Source organism: Lolium perenne, chromosome 4 (assembly GCF_019359855.2).
Source record: "Lolium perenne isolate Kyuss_39 chromosome 4, Kyuss_2.0, whole genome shotgun sequence".
Taxonomy (NCBI): domain Eukaryota; kingdom Viridiplantae; phylum Streptophyta; class Magnoliopsida; order Poales; family Poaceae; genus Lolium; species Lolium perenne.
This window is the reverse complement of record NC_067247.2, coordinates 168,661,754-168,685,453: the sequence shown is the minus strand read 5'-3', so window position 1 is coordinate 168,685,453 and position 23,700 is coordinate 168,661,754. Positions and strand designations below refer to the sequence as shown.

The following is a 23,700-nucleotide window of genomic DNA, read 5'->3' as shown; positions in this document are numbered from 1 at the left end:
AGATTGCTTCCAGTACAATTACAATTTAATTTGATCTAAACAAATGTTTACAATGTAACTATTTGCGATCCACAGATAAGATTGTTTCCATCAAGGAAAATTTAGTTTCACAGCCACCAGTATGCTTCCAATATAGCACAAGATTGTTTCCATCGACTAAATAATTATTTCAGACCAATAGGATTTTATTTTCATCAAGAGAAAAAATACACTCATTTGTAACAACGATTACATATATGTTTCAAGCTAAATAGGTTTTTTCCCTTACAAATCATTGGAAATCTACTTCCATAGTAACAAAAATATGTTGCATTCAACAACACAACATAGACTGCTTCAGAATAAATCGACATCTGGAATGGAAGTCTGCTACCATGTTTTGAAACAAAAAATGCTGCAAACAACATAGTAGACACAATCAAATTGGGCCTCCTTCATGGTGAAAAAAGAATGTGCGCTGAAAAAAGGTATAATTTCAAATAACACATTGGGTGGCATGAACGTCTCAGTTTGCATAAATGTTGCAATAAAAAAGTACTAGGCAACATGTGTGTGCCATCCACAGTAAAAAAGGAGAATTCCTAGATGTGATAACAGTCATCATTTGGAAGACAATTGAGAAATAATAGGTACCTGGTGGCAATGTTTAAAATGTCTTACAAATTGGAAACAAATATACAAACTTCAGGAAGCTAGGGTCAGTGCATCTTACATAGGAAGCATATGTAGGAAATATATGAAGCGTGAATACAAACTTTGGAAGCACGGCTGTAATGCCAATCAAGTAAGCACATATTGCATATTTGTGAAGCATATGTAACTCACCACTGGTGGAAGCCTAGAAACATATAAGATTGGAATTGGAATCGGGTATGCTTGCCTCTACCATGTGGCCGCCTCTTCCTTCGACGTGCAAGCCAGCTTAGTCTGAAACAGTTTGTTTGTCTTTTCAGCATATACACATGGGTATCATCACAGATCGACAAGAATAAAGGTAATGCAGTCTGCAGGTTGCAGAAAAATAAATACAGTGTACGGGTGACAGCCGTTGTGTTTGTACCGTCGGGATTTTGCCGTCGCTGCAGATATAGATCGGCCAACGAGGCAACGAGGAAGAGCAGCCTCTCTCCATGGCTGGTGAGCCTCCCCGCTGACAGGTTGTGTCCTAGGTCACTTGCTATTGATTGATAAGGTGACAGGGAACATCGGAAGTAGCCTCCGGGGCACCGCTGATCCAACCGCGCCGGCCGCCGGAAATCAGGGATGCGCCGACGATGATTCCCAGCAGCGGCATTCGTGTCGGCGCAGGACTTGATCCAGCTGGAGACGCAGGTCTTGGCTAGGATGTAAGTTGGACGCGCAGTGGGGAGAGGAGCGGTGGCTCGGTGGGGGGAGCGGATGTGACGAGCAGCATACCGAGCAGCATATCGACTGGGGAGGAGCAAGATGCAGGCGGAAGAGGAATCTAGGGATAGCTAACAGAAACGTAAGGTGCGGGATTAACGGGCCCAAGGTTTTTTCGTGAGAAGCAAAACAATATATGGGCCGTGCGATGGAATAGAAATTGACGGCGACAGATCGGTCCGATGATTTGTTTCGTATCGGACTACGGCGTGGAGTGTTTACCTTAAAACCATCATGAAAAGCCAAAGAAAATGATACATTACTTCCGAAGCTAATAAAGGTGGTAAGACCATCTTATCTTAATCTTGCAGCGTAATTCAGATATAACAATAAAATATAATGTAGTACAATAATTTAGTTTTTAGTCTTATCTTTAGTAACGAGACATCCTAAATATATGGTGAGAGAGGGTAAAATCTAATTTTTTTCATCTTTCTCTTTCCTCAACCTCAGCGTTTATCTTACGTGACACTGCTAAAATATCACCATTATACATGCTCTAAAGTGCACTTGAAAAGAAAGGAAAAAAGAAGAAGCCAAAGCTTTTTTTTTCCTTATTTACATGGTCCCTAACTATTTATTTTCAAAAGGGGAGCATAGCCATGCATCAATTGATGCACACATCATTTTGTTGCAAATCTAAGTTCAGAGTTCACATATCATTGGTTACACATGGTGTATGTTGGAATATTAGGCAATTTTCGTGAGAGTTTAATTACCGAAAGCAACATTACAGATGCACAAGCATACTTAACCATACACATCAGACTAAGCACATGCATCAGATCTGAACATGGAACAAGTAGCAGTGCAAGGTAGGAGAGGAAAATCACGTACATCGTGACCGGGAAGGTCGCACCAGCAGTAGCACCACCACCACCATGGGAGTTGTTGATGTCGCCCATGGTATAGTCGAAGTCGTCGATGAAGCAGACGAACTGACGAAGATGAACACGAACAGCAGCGAGCAGTCGCGCCGAGGCGCTCCCCAAAAACCTTATCGCCCGTCTCCCTGTGCAGGATCTCAACGGACGGAGTTTCGGAGGCCTGCTCTCCCGGACGGCTGTGCACGCAGTCGCCGGGATGGGGAAGACTAGAGAGTAGCACAGCAAAAGGAACTTCACGAGAGAGATCTAAGAGCACTGTTTCCAGATCTGATCGTCTCCTTGTATAGCCTGGGAGGAAGCCGACCCGCCCGCGTTGACACGCGTAGGAAGCCAGGGACACGCGGCGAGCATGCACATGCAGGTCGACACGTACCCAACACAGTTGGTGCACCAAGCAAAAATTTAGGCTTCCTTGAGTGTGTCTCGAACTCGAACTCGAGTCACGAAACGCGACGTGCGTGCGTGACGTGTCGTGACGTGCCGTGACGAGCCGAGACGGGCGGGCGGAGGAGGAGGAGTGCGCGAGGGCTCCTTCTATTCTCACTCACTTGGAAGGAGTAGAACAGCAGCCCTTATATACCACTCCAACTCTCTCCCAACTAGCAATGTGGGACTAAACTTTGTTCCCCAAGGCTGTCCCAAGCTGCCAACGTGATGGGCCTTGAGATTTCAGGAATTGTAGATCACATGGGCTGCCTTATTGGGCTGCAGCCCATCTACATTCAACAATCCCCCACCAGATCTCATATGCACATCAGATGACACATTAGTTCCATTCACTGTTTAATATACCTGCACTTCGGTGGAGACTGTTAAGTTGAACTTCCACTTAGGCAAGGTGCTACGCTTGACTACAACTGAACAATGGACTATGCCTTGAATTGTCAGTCTTTGTGCAGCAAGTTTCGCTCAATGCCGGCACGGTACTAGGCTACCTTAGCCTTCCCCTCGGGTGGAGCTTATAAGTCATACTCCCCGGCCTTTCATAAGCTTACTAGAGATTCACCCAAATCTCCCACACTATGACCAGTAGTGTCACTCATATAGGTGTGTTCTTCAAAAGATCGCCCTGTAGGACGGCGTCTTCGCTCATCAAGAGCCGCTCAGAACACATTAAGACATTGTCAACCTGCCTTACAGTAGCTATGAGAGAATTGCATCTGCAGCGGAGTGGGAGTATAAATTTTCTCTCAACTCAGTTGCTCCAGTTTGTTTTCCCAGGTCCTACTTCACGGAGTTTCCGATTACATAGGTTGGGTTACCCCCTCGGCAACTCAAGTGGGTCTCAAACCCATCTCCCTCGATGCAAGGTCTATCATATTTCTTGATAGTCCTTTTGTGAAAGGATCTGCCAGATTTTTAGCACTTTGGATATAATCCAATGCTATCACTCCGGAGTTTCTCAGTTTTCTGACAGACTTCAGTCTCCTCTTGATATGTTTGGAACTTTTCATATTATCCTTAGAACTTTTCACTTTGACAATCACAGTTTGATTATCACAGTTCATGAGGATGGCCGGTATTGGTTTTTCAACCATAGGCAAGTCCATCAAGAGTTCACGAAGCCATTCCGCTTCGACAGTAGCTGTATCTAATGCTGTGAGTTCTGCTTCCATAGTTGACCTCGTTAAGATGGTCTGCTTGCAAGACTTCCAGGAAACAGCGCCACCACCAAGAGTGAAAACATATCCACTTGTGGCTTTTATTTTAGCATCATAAATCCAATTGGAATCACTATACCCTTCAAGTCCTCTTGGATACCCGGTATAATGAATTCCATAACTCATGGTTCCCTTTAGATAGCGCATTACTCTCTCAAGAGCATGCCAATGATCATCTCCCGGGTTGGCCACAAACCGGCTAAGTTTGCACACAGCAAACGAGATATCAGGCCTCGTAGCGCAAGCTAAATACATGAGTGAACCAATGATTTGAGAGTATCTCAATTGATCTCTAGTTGCCTTTTCATTCTTTCGAAGCAAGACACTAGGATCATAAGGTGTGAGAGAAGATTTGCAATCAGCATAGCCAAATCTGTTCAACACCTTCTCAACATAATGAGATTGCACAAGTGTAATCCCATTATTCTGATCTCTCAATAGCTTGATGTTCAATATAACATCAGCTTCTCCAAGATCTTTCATCTCGAAACACTGAGATAAGAAGGTTTTTACCTCCTCAATCACTTTGAGACTTGTCCCAAGAATTAGTATGTCATCCACATACAAACATAGGACAACTCCCTCACCCCCACCATGGCGGTAGTACACACATTTGTCGGCTTCATTAACAACAAAACCCACAGATGTCAAAGTTCTTTCAAACTTCTCATGCCATTGTTTGGGTGCTTGTTTGAGACCATATAAAGATTTCTTTAATTTACACACCTTTCTTTCTTGACCTTGTAGTACAAAACCATCAGGCTGTTCCATGTAAATTTCCTCGTCCAACTCTCCATTTAGGAAAGCCGTCTTAACGTCCATTTGATGAACGAGAAGACCGTGTGAGGCAGCCAATGATAGTAGTACTCGAATGGTGGTCAATCTCGCCACAGGTGAGTAGGTATCGAAGAAATCTTCGCCTTCCTTTTGGGTATAGCCTTTGGCTACAAGCCGAGCTTTGTACTTCTCAATAGTACCATCAGCTCGAAGGTTCTTCTTAAATACCCATTTACATCCTACGGGTTTGCACCCATAAGGACGCTCAGATAACTCCCACGTTCCATTAGCCAAGATGGAATCCATCTCGCTTTGAACCGCTTCCTTCCGATGAGTCCGCATCAGGAGATGCGAGAGCTTCTGCAATGGTAGTGGGAGTATCATCCACAAGATACACAATGAAATCATTACCAAAGGACTTTGCAATCCTTTGTCTCTTACTCCTTGTGGGAGCTTCATTGTCATCTTCATCAGAATCTGAACTCTCATCACCAGATTCCTCATCAGACTCCATAGGAGTTTCATGTATTGGATTAGATTCCCAACTAGACATGCCATGCATATCTCTCATAGGGAATATATCCTCAAAGAATGTAGCATCTCTTGATTCAAAGATGGTGCCAACATTCATGTCGTCCACTCCAGATTTCACCACAAGAAATCTATAAGCAATGCTATGGGCAGCATAGCCAAGAAAGACACAGTCCACGGTTTTTGGTCCAAGCTTTCGCTTTTTGGTGATTGGCAAATTCACTTTAGCCAAACAACCCCAAGTTCGTAGGTAGGAGAGTGTTGCTCTTTTCTTTTCCCATTCCTCATAAGGGGTAATCTCTTTATTCTTGGTTGGAACACGGTTTAGGACATGACACGAAGTCAATATAGCCTCCCCCCACCATTCCTTGGATAAACCCGAAACATCTAACATGGCGTTAACCAAATCTGTTAGAGTACGATTTTTCCTTTCCGCAATCCCATTGGATTGTGGGGAATTGGGAGGCGTCCTCTCATGGATTATACCATGTTCCGCACAGAATAAATTGAACTCATTAGAAAAGTACTCTCCACCACGATCGGATCGAACCCTTTTTATCTTTCTTTCAAGTTGGTTCTCAACTTCAGCCTTATAGATTTTAAAGAAATCAAGAGCCTCATCTTTGGTTTTCAGGAGATACACATAACAGTACCTAGTTGAATCGTCAATCAAAGTCATGAAATATTTCTTTCCACCTCTTGTCAACTCACCATTCATCTCACATAGATCTGAATGCACGAGCTCTAGTGGTGCCAAGTTTCTTTCCTTCGCAGGCTTGTGAGGCTTGCGAGGCTGCTTTGCTTGCACACAAGCATGGCACTTAGAGCCTTTGACAAAGGTGAATTTCGGAATTAAACTCATATCAGCAAGCCGCGTCATACAACCGAAATTAACGTGACAAAGTCGTGAATGCAAAACATTAGTTTCATTAACACTAGTGCTTACATGGTTCACAACATTATCACAGAAGTCTTCTAGAGAGAAGCGAAACATTCCCTCACATTCATATCCCTTTCCAACAAAAGTTCCATACTTAGACAGTACAACTTTATTGGACTCAAATACCAACTTAAACTCATCTTTCATAAGACGGGAGCCACTAACGAGATTCTTCTTGATAGAAGGGACATGCAGCACGTTCCTCAGTTGCACGATCTTTCCCGAAGTAAACTTCAGATCTACCGTGCCAACACCACGAACAGTAGCATGTAACCCATTCCCCATCATTACTGAGGAACCTCGGGCCTGATAAGAGGTAAACATGGAGATGTCAGCACACACATGAACATTAGCACCTGTATCAACCCACCATTCTGTGGGCTGAAACACCGAAAGAACAGTAGGTAACATATTACCATACCCTGTAGTTCCTTCCTCTGTGTTGCCAATGACCATGCTGACAGAATTTGAGTTCTATCCAGCCTGACATTTCTTTCCTTTGCGTTGTGGACAGCGATTAGCCCAATGGCCAGTCTCGCCGCACACCCAGCAAGGATCTTTCTTCTCCGTTTTTCCCTTTTTCTTGAAGTTGGTAGTTTGGGAGACTCCCTTGTTCTTTCCCTTGGACTTGTGGGCATTTTTCTGTACCATATTGGCAGCAGAACGTCCATCGATTCCTCCAGTGTGTTTGTCTTTTGCCCTCGCCTTCTCCTCAACATCCAGAGAGCCCATGATATTCTCAACAGAGAACTCATGCCTCTGATGTTTCAGGGAAGTGGCAAAGTTCCTCCATGAAGGGGGAAGCTTAGCGACAATGCATCCCGCGACAAACTTGTCCGGTAGCACACACTTGAGGAGCTCGAGTTCCTTTGCCATGATCTATATCTCATGAGCCTGTTCTACCACAGATCGGTTCTCAACCATTCTGTAGTCATTGAACTGCTCCATAGCATACAGTTCACCTCCGGCATCGGCAGCACCAAACTTAGCGTCCAGTGCATCCCACAGTTCCTTCCCATTTCGTATGTGCAGATAAGCATCAACCAACTTGTCTCCAAGCACACTTAGAACGGCACCCACAAAGATTACGGTGGCATCCCCGAACGCTTTATCCTCTTCAGGAGTAAGCGGACCTCTGGGAGTACCTTCCGCAACTCGGTGCACGCCCATAGAAGTGAGCCACAAGAGGGTCTTACTCTGCCATTCTCTTGAAATGAGAACCCGTAAACGGGCTCGGTTTGAGCGCAGCAGCAAAGCCAGACGGTGAAAATTGCCTAAGCATATAAGGTTTTTGGATTGTTGGAATATTAGGCAATTTCCGTGAGAGTTTAATTACCGAAAGCAACATTACAGATGCACAAGCATACTTAACCATACACATCAGACTAAGCACATGCATCAGATCTGAACATGGAACAAGTAGCAGTGCAAGGTAGGAGAGGAAAAGCACGTACATCGCGACCGGGAAGGTCGCACCAGCAGTAGCACCACCACCACCATGGGAGTTGTTGATGTCGCCCATGGTGTAGTCGAAGTCGTCGATGAAGCAGACGAACTGACGAAGATGAACACGAACAACAGCGAGCAGTCGCGCCGAGGCGCTCCCCAAAAACCTTATCGCCCGTCTCCCTGTGCAGGATCTCAACGGACGGAGTTTCGGAGGCCTGCTGTCCCGGACGGCTGTGCACGCAGTCGCCGGGATGAAGAAGACTAGAGAGTAGCACAGCAAAAGGAACTTCGCGAGAGAGATCTAAGAGCACTGTTTCCAGATCTGATCGTCTCCTTGTATAGCCTGGTAGGAAGCCGACCCGCCCGCGTTGACACGCGTAGGAAGCCAGGGACACGCGGCGAGCATGCACATGTAGGTCGACACGTACCCAACACAGTTGGTGCACCAAGCAAAAATTTAGGCTTCCTTGAGTGTGTCTCGAACTCGAATCACGAAACGCGACGTGCGTGCGTGACGTGACGTGACGTGCCGAGCCGAGACGGGCGGAGGAGGAGGAGTGCGCGAGGGCTCCTTCTATTCTCACTCACTTGGAAGGAGTAGAACAGCAGCCCTTATATACCACTCCAACTCTCTCCCAACTAGCAATGTGGGACTAAACTTTGTTCCCCAAGGCTGTCCCAAGCTGCCAACGTGATGGGCCTTGAGATTTCAGGAATTGTAGATCACATGGGCTGCCTTATTGGGCTGCAGCCCATCTACATTCAACAGTGTACATATAAATCAACCGCCGCAATATAATAAAAAAGGAATAATATGCATCATGTAATCTCTTAGAAAGCTATCGACCTTGCTTGTTTGTGGATAGCCTGAGCAACCGTACAGATACGACTGCATCTAGAAACCATATGAGTCTGCCACGTGACCGGAAAAATATAGGACCATCCGTGGACCCAATATGTGATAACCAGTAAAAAAAGACCATCGCCATTCATGTTAAAACCAACGTCATTCCGATAATTTCATATAGCCAATGTTAAAACACAACTAAGTGAGTGCTTTAGTTTGTTTCTATATCCCGTTAAACCAATTTTCAAACATATTCACAACATTAACACCATGAGGTGTATTAAACATAAAATACACAACTCTCTGAATTACACGAGCGAAGGGATAAGTGAAAAAGAGATGGTTAATAAATTACTCAAAATCACAGAATGCACATTTCTTACAAACATTCTAATTTACTTTAGTGAGGTTATATTTTATTAGGATTCCTTGTTTTTATAAAAGAACCCCATGAAAATCTTGACCTTCACTATAACTACGAGTTTCTAAATGTATTTCTACAGGAACATCTTATTCACATTCATCATAGATTCATAGAGTTAATAACACCACATGTACATAAACTTGTCCACGCACTACGGGAAAATCAGGCGCTGCCGTGCAGCCTATCTTTGCCGTGAGGATTTCTTTGCCGTGCGCAGCAAGAAGACCGCACGGCAACGTCAAAACGCACGGCAAAGTATGGGAGCAGCTCACGGCAAAGAAACCTAGCACGGCAAAGAAAGACTTGGCGCACGGCAAAGCAGTATCTCACGGCAAAGTCTGGGAGCAGCGCACGGCAAAGATAGTAGGACGGCAAAGTCCCTGCAAGCCGCACGGCAAAGAAACAATGCACGGCAAAGGCCTGGGCACTGCCGTGTCCCGCCCCTTTGCCGTGCAGACAGACCAGTTGCACGGCAAAGGGTCCTTTGCCGTGCGCTGCTCCCTTTGCCGTGCGCCAATATACATTTTATTTGTTTTTCTAACTATTTTATTTCATCTACTACTTATATTTATTTTGTTAATTAGTTTTTCTTTTTGATGACTATTTATTACACTATGTGCAATACAAAATTAGTCTCCATGCTCATCCACCACATATATCGGGGTTAGGTGCTCGGCGGCCGTCCCCCTCCTTCCCCAAAAACAATGTGGGACGGCGGGTCTACCCCCGTAGATTTCTCCGCGCGAGGGTGCAAAATGTACTTTTTCATTCTTTTAGGTTTGTTAGGGTTAGGTTTTAGGTCCACTTGCAAGTTTTGGTGGCATTCCGGTGCTCCGGGGGTCATTCCCCCCTAAAAACGGCTGTCTGTGGGCCCCGGATGGTCTACCCCCTAGATTTCTCCGCGCGAGGTTCCACCAATATACCTTTTCATAGGTTTAGGTTTGTTTAGTCCATGGACTTATGGAAAACCATGTGTGGCACCCTTTGGCACAGTCTAGCCCCTGATATACCCGCGGCGGGACACTTCACCGTACACGTCCAGGAATCTGTTAAGTGTTATCGCCCGAAGGTGAGGAATGTCAGACCGGGGATCCATGCCATGCACCATTTGGTGAATTACACCTTGCATCACACTTTGAAACATAGAATAGGTCCACATGCAAGGTTTGGTGGGGTTCCGGTGCTCCGGCGGTCGTTATCCCCCTCCTCCCCCCAAAACAGTGAACGTGTGCCCCGGCGGGTCTACCCCCCTAGATTTCTCCGCGCGAGGGTGCACCAATGTAACTTTTCATTCTTTTAGGTTTGTTTAGTACATATACACATGGAGAACCAAAGATTGGGAGCCTTTGGCACATATACCCGCAGCTAGAGCCATTATCACACGATCGACGGTGTGCCTGATCTACTGGTTAGGGTTAGGTGTAGGGTTAGGGCTAGGGTTTAGGGGCTAGGGCTAGGGTTTAGGTTAAAGGGTAAGTATTTATGGTTAGGTATAGGTTTAGGGTTTAGGGTTAGGGTTAGGGTTTATGATGCATGGTTCTGCAGCTCCGGCGTCGTGGTTTAGGGATTTAGAGGGGTTTAGGGCTCGAAGCCTCCCCAGTTTAGGGTTTAGGGTTTAGGGGAGCTACTTTTGCACCATTACACCTTGCATCACACTTTGAAACATAGAATAGGTCCACATGCAAGGTTTGGTGGGGTTCCGGTGCTCCGGCGGTCGTTATCCCCCACCACCCCAAAAAAAGCGGAAGTTGTGCCCGGGCGGGTCTACCCCCCTAGATTTCTCCGCGCGAGGGTGCACCAATGTAACTTTTCATTCTTTTAGGTTTGTTTAGTACATATACACATGGAGAACCAAGATTGGGACCCTTTGGCACATATACCCGCAGCTAGAGCCATTATCACACGATCGACGGTGTGCCTGATCTACTGGTTAGGGTTAGGTGTAGGGTTAGGGCTAGGGTTTAGGGGCTAGGGCTAGGGTTTAGGTTAAAGGTAAGTATTTATGGTTAGGTATAGGTTTAGGGTTTAGGGTTAGGGTTAGGGTTTATGATGCATGGTTCTGTAGCTCCGGCGTCGTGGTTTAGGGATTTAGAGGGGTTTAGGGCTCGAAGCCTCCCCAGTTTAGGGTTTAGGGTTTAGGGGAGCTACTTTTGCACCATTACACCTTGCATCACACTTTGACACATATCATAGGTCCACATGCAAGGTTTGGTGGGGTTCCGGTGCTCCGGCGGTCGTTATCCCCCTCCTCCACCCAAAACAGCGGAACGTGTGCCCCGGCGGGTCTACCCCCCTAGATTTCTCCGCGCGAGGGTGCACCAATGTAACTTTTCATTCTTTTAGGTTTATTTAGTACATATACACATGGAGAACCAAGATTGGGACCCTTTGGCACATATACCCGCAGCTAGAGCCATTATCACACGATCGACGGTGTGCCTGATCTACTGGTTAGGGTTAGGTGTAGGGTTAGGGCTAGGGTTTAGGGGCTAGGGCTAGGGTTTAGGTTAAAGGGTAAGTATTTATGGTTAGGTATAGGTTTAGGGTTTAGGGTTAGGGTTAGGGTTTATGATGCATGGTTCTGCGACTCAGGCGTCGTGGTTTAGGGATTTAGAGGGGTTTAGGGCTCAAGCCTCCCGATTAGGGTTTAGGGTTTAGGGGAGCTACTTTTGCACTATTAGACCTTGCACCACACTTTGACACATATCATAGGTCCACATGCAAGGTTTGGTGGGGTTCCAGTGCTCCGTGGTCGTTATCCCCCTCCTCCACCCAAAACAGCGGAACGTGTGCCCCGGCGGGTCTACCCCCCTAGATTTCTCCGCGCGAGGGTGCACCAATGTAACTTTTCATTCTTTTAGGTTTGTTTAGTACATATACACATGGGGAACCAAGATTGGGACCATTTGGCACATATACCCGCAGCTAGAGCCATTATCACACGATCGAGGGTGTGCCTGATCTACTGGTTAAGGTTAGGTGTAGGGTTAGGGCTAGGGTTTAGGGTTTAGGGGAGCTACTTTTTCATCATTACACCTTGCACCACACTTTGACACATAGCATAGGCCCACATGCAAGATTTGGTGGGGTTCCGGTGCTCCGACGCTCGTTCTCCCCCTCCTCCCCCCAAAACAGCGGAACGTGTGCCCCGGCGGGTCTACCCCCCTAGATTTCTCCGCGCGAGGGTGCACCAATGTAAATTTTCATTCTTTTAGGTTTGTTTAGTACATATACACATGGAGAACCAAGATTGGGACCCTTTGGCACATATACCCGCAGCTAGAGCCATTATCACACGATCGAGGGTGTGCCTGATCTACTGGTTAGGGTTAGGTGTAGGGTTAGGGCTAGGGTTTAGGGTTTAGGGGAGCTACTTTTTCACCATTACACCTTGCACCACACTTTTACACATAGCATAGGCCCACATGCAAGATTTGGTGGGGTTCCGGTGCTCCGACGCTCGTTCTCCCCCTCCTCCCCCCAAAACAGCGGAACGTGTGCCCCGGCGGGTCTACCCCCCTAGATTTCTCCGCGTGAGGGTGCACCAATGTACCTTTTCATTCTTTTAGGTTAGGGTTAGGGTGAGGGCTAGGGTTTAGGGGTAGGGCTAGTGTTTAGGGTTCAGGTTACGGTTCCGGTGCTCCGGCGGTATGTGTGACCCCGACGGTTAGTGTTAGGATTTATGTGCTCGAATTTGCACCCCTATAGATTTAAGAAAACATGATAAGAACATTATGAAATATTACTCATGTTGGAAAAACAAGTTTAATTTAATTTGAAATAAAACTAAATTCTCATATATGACAATTGAAATGGTAAACTAATAAATAAAAAAACTTTGCCGTGCACTTGCGGACGGCAAAGCCAGAAACCGCACGGCAAAGAGCCTTTGCCGCACGGCAAAGCCGTGCCGCACGGCAAAGAAAGCAAGGCGCACGGCAAAGCTCTTGCCGCACGGCAACGAGCAATGCGCGCACGGCAAAGGCCGATGCACGGCAAAGCTTGCGGATAAGGGGCCGAACGAGTGGCTCGACCCCCTCCCCATCCACTGCCTCCTCCTCACGACCTCCTACCCCGCGCGACCTCCTCCCCACGACGCCGCCGCCGGACTCACCTCCTCGCCGCCGACCACGCCGCCGTCCATGACGCCTCCACGCCGCCATCCACGCCCCGTCCACGCCGCCGAGCACGCCGCCGTCCACGCTGCTGCAGGCCGCCCCTTTCTCCTCCCCTACCGAGCAGCTCCGGCGGCCACCACCTACTCCCCACCTCACGCCACCGCTTCCCGCCGACGCTGCCGCCCCCCGCCGACGCTGCAGCCGCCCTCCTCCCTTCCCTAGCTGCTGCCCGAATGCGTCGCCGCGCAGCCACTGCCACCGGGCCCTCCCCTAGCTAGGTGCTGCTGCTGCTGTGCCCGTGCCTCTCTCCGGCGCCCCGGTCCGGCGACCCTCCCTGCAGGTATGCCTCTCTTCCTCCTCCTCCTCTCTCCGATTTCCCTAGCGCGCGCCGCCCCCGCTAGCTATGCATGTCTTCCGATTTCATTTGCTGCTGAAACTACATGGATTGATGAGTGTTAGTGTAGGTTTTAGATGATTTTAATGTACATTTAGATGATTTTAGTTTATAGATTGAGATGATTTAATTGTAGTTTAGGATTTTAGATGGTTTATATGTATTTAGTGTATAAATTTAGATGCATTTAGTGTATAAATTTAGAGGATTTTAGTGTATAGATTTTAGTGTAGATGATTTTATTGTATAGATGATTTTAGTGTAGTATATGACTTAGGGAATTTAGTGTTCACTTGCATGACTATTTTATTTTCTCGCTATGTAGGTGATGCTTCGAGGTGGACACGGTGGACGGCGTCGCGGGGGTGTTTGACGGTGGACGGCGTCGCGGGGGTGTTTGACGGGGGGCAGCGCCGTGGGGGTGTTTGACGGGGGGCGGCGTCCCGGATCTTCTTCGGCGATTCTCTCACGCGTCTAGGGTATAAATCTCCCTCCCACCTTTACATGTACCTAGGTTTTTTTTGTGTCTAGATCACCAAGTCTGTCGCGATACCTAGGCGTCTCTTCCCGACCGTAAGGGTTACGCGGATAAATATGCATTAGTGGTCTCGCATATTATGAACCGTAACTCTTACGGCATTTATCGGGACAGCCGGCGGATGCGTAGTTGGGTACGTTCTCCCTGCTCTACCCCGATCCGAGACAGGATTTCGGTAGCGCCTCCCCGTTGTTCTCCGGATGCACACCCCTCTCGGCTTTTTGCCGAGACGTGTATCGGGAGAGCAGCGGGGAGGTGCTGCCGAAATTCTGTCTCGGATCGAGGTAGAGCTGGGAGAACGTACTCAATCTACGGATCCGGCGGCTGCTAGGAGCCCACCTAGTAGAGTTTCAGGTTGATGCACGCGTAAAATAAATAAATATATGATGCATTTATTTCCTATTTGATATATAAATGCTATGTTCGTCTGTTTTGTTGCTGATTAGAGGATGGATAATCGTGGCTGGATGTACGATGGCGTAATCGGTCGGTGGAACTATCTTGATGAATGGGGAGAAAAGACCGAGCAGTTTGTGGATAGGGCGTTTGCCATCCCTAGCAGACCTATAAGTGTTTGGTGCCCTTGTAGTAAGTGCGCTAACCGAAAGGCACAGGACAAGGAAACTATGAGTATGCACCTGATCAAGTTTGGGTTCACACCATCCTACAGGATTTGGATTTACCATGGAGAAAAGGCAAAGAAACGTGCTAGGAAGGAGGTGCGGCAGATTCAACCTAGGGGAGAATATGACACTGGTTTTGATAGGTGCTTAGAAAACTTGGCTAATGGTAATGTGCCTGAAAGCTCTCATGTAGAGGTGGAGACACCTCAGGATGCGGAGACAAGTGAGGACCCGGAGGAAAACACAAAGGAGTATTATGAGGCTCTGTTTGCTTCCCAGAAACCCCTACATGAAAATACAGAGGTTACCCAACTAGATGCCATCGCTCGCCTTATGGCCTTGAAGTGCCATAGGAACTTGTGCAGAGATGGGTTCGATGAACTTCTGGTCATCGTAGGCAGCCTTCTGCCGAAAGGGCACCTCTTGCCGCAAAACTTCTACTATTCGACCAAATTGCTCAGTGACCTTAAGATGTCATCTCAGCAGATACACGCTTGTCCAAAGGGATGCATGCTATTCAGAGAGGAGCACGCTGACACAAATTATTGCATCAAATGCAATTCCTCTAGGTACTTTGAGGTAGACCGCAATGGTGATGGTCAGAAGAGGCAGACCACGGTTGCCAAGAATATCCTCCGCTATCTTCCAGTTCTACCGAGGATCCAGCGGCTCTTCATGACCGAGGATACTGCCCAGCAGATGAGGTGGGCCGTGGAAGGAAACAGATACACCGACAAGATGATACATCCGTCGGATGGTACTGCATGGAAGAACTTTGTGAAGAAATTTCCACTGAAAGCAGGTGACCCGAGGAGCGTAGCAGTTGCGATATCAACCGTTTGGTTCAATCCATATGGTATGTCGGATGCAGTATACAGTTGTTGGCCAGTGTTTGTTATTCCCATGAACCTCCCCCTGGCGTCTGCATGAGATCAGAGAACATGTTTGTGTCGATGATAATCCCAGGGCCCAAATACCCGGGCAAGAACATGAATGTGTACCTGGAACCGCTGGTGGATGACTTGGTTCGTGGCTGGGAAGGTCGCGGGATCCGAACATATGACGCATCAAAGAAGGAGTACTTCGATATGTATGTGTGGTACCACACGTCCCTGCATGACCTGCCAAAGACGTGCTTTGTTCTCGGGTGGTGTACACATGGGAAGTGGCCTTGCCCACGGTGCAAGTGCCGTGACTTTCTTACGGCTAAACAAGGGAGGCAAGTATTCATGCTTTGATGAAGCTCGACAGTTCCTTGAGCGGAGGCATGCATACAGGAGTGATGTAAAGAGTTTCAAGAAAGGCCGTGTTGTCCGTGGCCCGAAGCCAATTCCGAAGACCGGAACGGAAATCAAGGCCGAGTTAGATGCTCTTCAGCCTAGCCCTGATGGGAATGGTTTCTTAGGATATGGGGAGGCACACCAATGGACTCACAAGCCGTGCTTATGGAAGCTCCCTTACTTTGAGTTTCTCGAGCTCCCGCATAACATTGATGTAATGCACACCGAGAAGAATATCAGTGAAGCCATTTGGAGCACGATTGTGGACACTGAGAAGACGAAGGATAACATAAAGGCTCGAATTGATCAAGAAATGTGGTGTGATAGGCCGGAGTTGAACATGCAGCCACCTAATGGTGCCAAAAAAAATTTGGACTAAGCCACACGCTCCGTTCTGCCTCACAAAGGCCCAAAAAAGGGAGGTCTTCCAATGGATGAAGGACTCCTTGTTTTTCCCCGATGGGTTCGCAGCCAACTGGATGAGGGGCCTGAACATTGAAACGCTGCGAGTACAAGGACTGAAGAGTCATGACTACCACATATGGCTTGAGCGGATAATGCCGGTGATGATTCGAGGCTATGTCCCTGAGAAGACTTGGCGAGTGCTAGCGAGGTTGAGTTTTTCTTCCGCCCGAGTTGTGCTAGGGAGTTAGACACTAAAGTGATTGAGAAGCTGGATGAAGAGGCACCCGTGTTGCTTTGCGATCTAGAGAAGATCTTTCCTCCAGGGTTTTTTAATCCGATGCAACACATGATCCTGCACCTCGCGGAGGAGTGCTTAAAGGGGGGCCCAAATTGGGGCCGTTGGCAGTTTGGTCCCGAGAGAGAAACACAAAAGCTTCGTCAAATGACTGGCAATAAATGCAAGATCGAAGCATCCATAGCCGAGGCAGTCCTGAACGTGGAGGTGGCAAACTTCACCACTAAGCACTATGATCCCAACATTCCCACAAAGCACAACCCGGTCCTCCGTTACAATGCCGCCAACAATGAAGAAGTACCCAAGCTTAGCATCTTCGTGGGGCTTGGTGGCAAGTCAAGTGGCTCGAAGCCGTACGAGACGGACCTACATGAGCGGACCTTGATCCACTCGTATGTCTTAAACATCATGGTCGAAGTGAAGCCGTACATCGAGTAAGTGCGAACCATTTAATTATTCGCAAACATTCACTCGTATGTTCGTGGCTAACTCTTCCTCTTTTCATCGGTATAGGAAATTCAAGGCTATACATTGGAAGAATACCCACAGGAGCCTACCCCGGAAGAATCCAAGCAAATTTTCGATAAGGGCGGCGGTTTCGGTTTCGATAGCTGGTTTTGTAATTTGGTACTATTCTATCCAAATTAGCTAGCACTTTCGACATTTATCGGTCATTTCTCGTTCTAAACTTCTCGTGCTAAACTTGTAGGCAAGAACCGACAAAGAGATGAAGTCGAGCTAAGAAAAATTGCTAGGGCTTTGACCATTCCGTAGAAGCGTTCAACTCCTATGACGTGAACGGGTATCGCTTCCAGACCCATCAATACACAACAAGCCGGCCCAACGCGAAGACAATAAATAGCGGGGTGGTATGTCAAGGTGATGATGGGCTCCATTACTATGGAAGAGTCGAGGGTATATACGAGCTGAATTACGGGTTTCACAAAGGGCTAAATCCCGTCGTCTTCAAATGCCATTGGTTTGACCCACGTCGGGTGAGACGGGATCCTGAAATTGGGTTGGTCGAAGTTGAAAGGAACTCCGTTTATAAGGGAGAGGATGTGTACATCTTGGCAACCCAGGCCTTTCAAGTATTCTATCTCCCGTACGCGTGCGTAAAACCCGACAAAACGTCTACATGGATGGGATGTTGTGATGACGGTGCCTTCACGCAATAGGCCGCCCCGCCAAACAAGGACGATTACCGCCGCGTAGACCCTCAGCAAGGAGTGTCGAGTTTTATCAGGAAGAAGGGCTCCCCGTCCATTTCACAATCGGCTTGCCGACTATCGATGACATGGTCGTAGACGATGAACAAGAAGACGCGGGCATGGATGGAGACAATGCAGAAGATGAAGCTGAGGATGTCTGTGCCCCGGAAGACCTGAGTTTGCTCGAGGCGTTCAAAGCAGGGATTGACCTCGATGCAGATGGACCACCTCCAGGTTTCATTGATGATTATTGGTTCGCCGAGCCTGATGACGATGAGGAGACACGCGGTCCAATCACGGATGGCGACACATGCTACTGATCTATGTAGTAGTAATTGTGAGGCTAGCCTATTTGTAATAACTCCGTGTAATAGAGATTGTCTAGCTAGGTTATTTGTAAGAACTCCGTGCTATGTTTGAGAGAACTCTATGCTAGCTATTTGTTGCTTCCACTAATTAATGTTCATCCTTTTGCATTATTGTTGCTTTCATTAATGTTCATCTACTTATATTTCTGTTGCTTTCACTAATATTTATCTATTTACAATATTGCGTACTAATAAACCACTCTCTTCATTTGTGTTTGCAGGTGATTGAAGCATGCCGCCAAAAAAAAGGGGTGGCGGTCTTAAAAAGAAGCTCAAGGACTTGGTAGGTGTAGGGACATCGAGGCGGGGCCGAGCTACTACCCCCCCTCCTAGCCCCCCTCCTGTCGCTCCCACAGGGCGGCCGCGTAGGAAGAATGCGACGCGGGTACTCACTCCTAGTCCTAGCCCCCCTCCCGCAGCCGATGATGATGACGAGGAGGAGGACCAGGAGCACCACGGGGGTGGGGAGGACCAGGAGGAGGAGGGGGTGGGGAGGACCAGGAGGAGGAGGGGGGTGGGGAGGACCAGGAGGAGGAGGGGGACGAGGAGGACCTCTCGGAGGATGAGGGGTTGGGGAACTTAGTGTTCGATCCTGATCCAAGCCTAGAGTGGTGTGAGCCGGAGGATTACCAGTACGTTCCAGCTGTGGAGAGGCTGAGGCCACGTGATAGGAAGCCATATCGGCGTGGGATAACACAGCTCCCCGCGCTGAAGCACTGGCGCTACAGGCACGTTGTTCTACAGCCCTATGGAAGGAGGTACATGTTAATTTTTGGCATTTCGTTATCGCAATTTTGTCATTATCAAAATTATTATCACATACATATTGATGTTGTCGTTTCATGGTGTAGCTCGTTCTAGTATGAAGACCCGTCGCAGAGACCGCCACGTGGGTACTCGAACATCCTTGGGGGCCTACTTAGATGGTATTTCCCTGGGATAGTCAATTTCCCTACTGGTGGCTGCGACGTAGCTTGGAGGTGGGCGCACTACAGCCTCGCGGAAGATCCTCTTGGCCGCGGCACCGCGGCGGATATGGTTGTTGCCAAATTCTGGGTACGTGACTTTTGACTTCTTACCATTCATACTCTCTCCTTGGTTCACAATAATTGCACTAATGCCCCTTGTTTTACCTATGTGCATGGTTGCAGAAATACTTCAAGAGGGCCGAGGGCAAGGAGAATGCGTGCGATGATGTCCTACACCAGCTTGCAAGGAAGAGGGTGACTGGCATGCACTACGAGGCACGTATTCAATGCGTCCGCGACTAGCACGCCGACCGCTTCGTCCACATGACTAAGGAGGACGCTCGCGACACGCTCATGCAGCCGTGGCAGTACTTGCAGGTATTTGCATTTATGTGTTATTGATTTCTTTATCGCCATGTAGTTTATTTTACCATAATGGGTTTATCTTGTGCATGTAGAACCCTCCTCAGTACGTCGGCAACGACGATAGGTGCTTTCGTGCGATGGTCATGTGGTGGACATGCCCCCAGTACCTCAAGAAGCACGAGGAGGGCAAGAAGAAGCGGGCAGAGATGCGAGGTGGATCGCATATCCAAGGCAGCATCCCCATCTCTCTTCACCTGCAGAAGGAGGTGAGCAAATTAATGGTTCCTTCATTCTTTGAATTCATGTTATATATTTGTTAACTCCGCAAGGGTGTGTCACTTCACTCAATTACATGTTCTCTTTTGCAGGAAGTCAGGACAGGAGCGAAGCCTAACGTCTTTGCCGTGCTAAAGAAGATGAAGCAAAGGAAGACGCCTGATCCTGAGACGGGGTCCGTGTGGGTTAACCCGCAATCCGAGACCCAGTGCACGTCGTATGTCTCCAAGTTCAAGCAGAAGTACGGCGAGGACGCCAACCCAGAGGCCAAGGACTTTGACCCTGAGGTCGCGGTGCTTGCGGGAGAAGGCTTGAAGCATGGCCGCCTATGGTTTGGTGACGGGTGCGTCGACCCAGCGAAGGTTCCCTCTCTCCGCCAGATCCGTCGTGGTCGTAAGAGCGGCCAGCCTGAGGTAGAGCCCCGGCCATGGGCTTCGGATCTAGCTGTCGAGCGGTTACGGGTATGTTCTTCCTCGGGTCTCTACATTTCCTTTACATGCTTTCCATTGAAATGTTAATGACATCGCGGCAACACAACGTAGGAGGAGATGGCAGCGAAGGAGCAGGCGGCCCAGGAGCAAAGGGCGCAGATGGAGCAGCAGATTCTGGAGTACCAGCAGCAGCAGACACAGATGATGCAGCAGATGCAACAAAGAAGCGAGATGATGCAGCAGCGAGAGCACAGATGAGCTGGCTGATGAGCCGCACGGTTCGACTTCTCCACCGGGGAGTCTTCCTGCTCCTCCACCTTACTCCATGCCGTGGATGCCGCCACCGCCCACTCGGACCCGGGGACACCTATCACCGTCAACAACATGAACATCATCCGGAGCATGAACCGCGGTGAGTCCTCTTGTGCCCAACCCGCTACTTGTACTTGTTCAAGTGTTCAATATGCAAATGCAAATGCAAATGTTCATTCCATCAACCTTATAGATTATATGTCACAAGGAAATGACGATGAGGCCGGCGGAAGCGGAGGACAAGGTTGATGGCATGGTCTTCGTGCACTTTGTCGGATTGTATGCTTGTAATGGATTGTAATATTGGACATTGCACTATGGACTCTATGTAACTTGTGTGGATGGACTATGGACTCTATGTAATGCATTGTATGCATGAATATGTGTGTTTGATGTATTTGTGGTGTTCCCGTAGTGTTTGGTGATGTTATGTTGAAGATTATATGTGTATATGCTTTATTGTCAATTGCTATATTTGAAATGCAGGGAATAAGCAAAAAACAGCAAAAAAATGAAAAAAACAGGGCCCTTTGCCGTGCGTGTGCACACGGCAAAGGACTTTTGGTCACTTTGCCGTGTGCACACGCACGGCAAAGGAGCCACGTGGCGGCAGCCTGTAGACCTGGGAGCTCCTGGGGCGTGCCTGTAGGGGGCTTTGCCGTGCGCGGTAGAGCTAGCCCGCACGGCAAAGGCGCGCACGGCAGCGAAGGCTGGCGCACGGCAACGACGGTCGCACGGCAAAGAAAAGCAGCGCACGGCAAAGTCTTCGGGCACGACAGCCCCCCTGCCGCACGGCAAAGAAGTGCCGCACGACAGCGTTTGCAGCGCACGGCAGAGATGGAAGCGCACGGCAAAGAGCTTTGCCGTGCAATCCTTGCACGCGCACGGCAAAGGTGGCTTTGCCATCGATGGCGTTGCCGTGCAAGCTTTGCCGTGAGGGCACGCACGGCAAAGCCGTTGCCGTGCGTATATGCCTCTTTGCCGTGCAAAGTGGAGCACGGCAAAGGCTGCCTTTCCCGTAGTGACGACGTGCAAATTCATACACAAACTTGTAAACAATGGTAAACTGGTACACTAACTTGTCTTGTGGGTGCAAAATTAGTCCAAATTGCTCTAGTGCGGACATGTGGCACCGTTTCTTTTTTCAGAAACCCATGTATATATTATTTCGACGTTATAACTTTCTTTGCCTAGACCATGTCATCCTACTATGTCCCGGCCGGGCCACGCCGAGAAGGCCGGCGTCCGTACCGCGTCGGCTTAGCTAGCCTCCCGTGCCGCTTCCACCTACTCATGCTTCATGCTACAGCTCAGTGACGACGTGGGCATCTCCCCGATCTAACATGCATGAAAATAGGCGAGCAAGTCACAGAGCGAAATCGATCCAAGCGAACTAGCTAGACGCCGTGATGTTCTGCTTTAGTTTCACATACGGGAATCATCGAGCTGCTTGCTTTCTTGCACGGCTAGATTTACAAGTCAAGCGTGTCTATTCCCAACATCTTCCGTCTCCACGACTGGCTCGTACTTGAAGGTCATGCACACTTGTGCGTAAGCACGTCGCTGCCCAAGCTACTCTAGCACCTGTAGGCCTAATCGCCATGGCCGGCCGTCAAGGCCATCCTCTCCATCGCCGTCACGGCCCCAGTGTCGACATGTTGTTAACCAATAGTGTGGCGCTAGGTGGCGATCAGGCGGAGACGGCAACCAGGCGGCGTTGACGCTGGCCTGCCTCAACCGCCGCTACGAGAATTCTGCTAGGGGAAATATTTACAGGATGAGGTGGGGCTATTCTGTTGGTGCATTTTTTCCCTCCCATGATTCTAGGAACTGAAATCTCCCCATGATCTCCACGTCTGCATGTAACTTAGATCCCGTAGAAAACAGCCCGTAAGTGTAGCATTGTTTGTGGCCAGAAACATGCACATCGTCTTGAGCATCATGATGCCCACCGCGGCGATGTATCAGATCGATCTCTCGAGGCAAGGGATAGGAGAAGGTAGAGCTACCGAGGTTGTTGCAGAGGACGGGAGGGGGCGGCACCAGTGAGCTTGAACCAGACCGAGACCCACACCCACTCAGGCAAGATCCAATTCCACACGCAAGTACGCAACAGCCAACAGGTGAAGCCGATAGGAACTCCACAGAGGACGGGTCACGGCCGAGCGCAAGAACGCGTGCATGGCGGCTGAGGCGAGCGGCGGGCGAAGCTGCAGGCGGGGGCTAGGGAAACCCTAGGGGCTCACGAGGAAGCGCAGATGCTTCTGGTCCACCGGGAGCAGAGGAAACCGAGGAAGAAAGCCCGCAGGGCACGCGTAGACAAACCAGCTTACAGTTTTAATGAATGTTTTCCTTCTCAAAAGAAACAAAAAAAAAAAACGTTTCGCGTGGAGCGGCAGAGGCCTGAGGCTCCGTTTGTTTGAGCTTCCACTTCAGCTTTTAGAGCTTTTGGGGTGCAAAATCAGGTAGTTGAAACAAACAGCAATAATTTGACAATCGCTTCTACGAAGCGCTGTGAGCAAATGAACGTGAGTCGCCGAAGCTGGACGAGAGGTGCTTCCCGAGCTTCCCCTGCTTCCCGAGCGCCGTTGGTCGAAAATACCCGTACCTCTTCACCGAAATTACGGAAGAACTGCCCTTCCGTATAAACAGGCCGGAGCCTTTGCAAATTCGGCCAGCCCGACAGCCCCAGGGTGTTTTTCTCTTCTCCTCCCGTTCCCTGGACAGAGCAGTGATAGGGTTAGGGTTCCCCGCCGCAGCCTCCGTCCCTGGCCGCCGCCTCCGTCCCCGGCCGCCGCCGCCGTTCCCGACCGCCGCCGCCCCGGCCGTCATCGTCCCCGGCCGCCGCCGCCTCCGTCCGGCCTCGCGCTGTTGCCGTCCGCTGCCGGCGACAGTAGGTCGAGGCGCTGCCATCCCCGTCGTCCTCAAGCCAGCGCCGGCGTCGTCCTCAACAAGCTCGCGCTGCCCCCCGTCCTCAAGCCAGTGCCGGCATCGTCCTCCCCGAGCTCGGCGTCCAGCTTCCTCTCCGTCGGTTGGTTGTGAGAGAACTAAGATTTATTTCCTGGACCTGGTTATGTAATATGGAGTAATGAACTGCCGTGAACTCGGGATCCCGGGATGCTATTCTAATTTCTGAACTTCTATACTTATATATGGTGGATCTGGTTATCTAATATTTATAATTTGGATGTCATC

General features: G+C 48.9%; 1 protein-coding gene across 1 annotated transcript; it reads left to right on the top strand.

The window, feature by feature from the left end:
- Positions 1–19,603: 19,603 nt before the first annotated feature.
- On the top strand, positions 19,604–21,442 carry LOC139839194 (uncharacterized). Its single transcript, XM_071829242.1, has 3 exons — positions 19,604–19,752; positions 19,855–20,055; positions 21,155–21,442. Exons 1-3 carry the CDS (start codon positions 19,624–19,626, stop codon positions 21,440–21,442), a joined length of 618 nt encoding a protein of 205 aa, XP_071685343.1. The 5' UTR covers positions 19,604–19,623.
- Positions 21,443–23,700: the final 2,258 nt, after the last annotated feature.

Excerpts from the sequence above, each read along its gene's own strand:
- LOC139839194 (XM_071829242.1), top strand. The coding sequence starts at position 19,624 with ATGGTCATGTGGTGGACATGCCCCCAGTACCTCAAGAAGCACGAGGAG. Across the intron at positions 19,753-19,854 it reads CTCTTCACCTGCAGAAGGAG|GAAGTCAGGACAGGAGCGAA; the intron begins GTGAGCAAATTA and ends TCTCTTTTGCAG. Across the intron at positions 20,056-21,154 it reads ACTTTGACCCTGAGGTCGCG|GGGGCTTTGCCGTGCGCGGT; the intron begins GTGCTTGCGGGA and ends GCGTGCCTGTAG.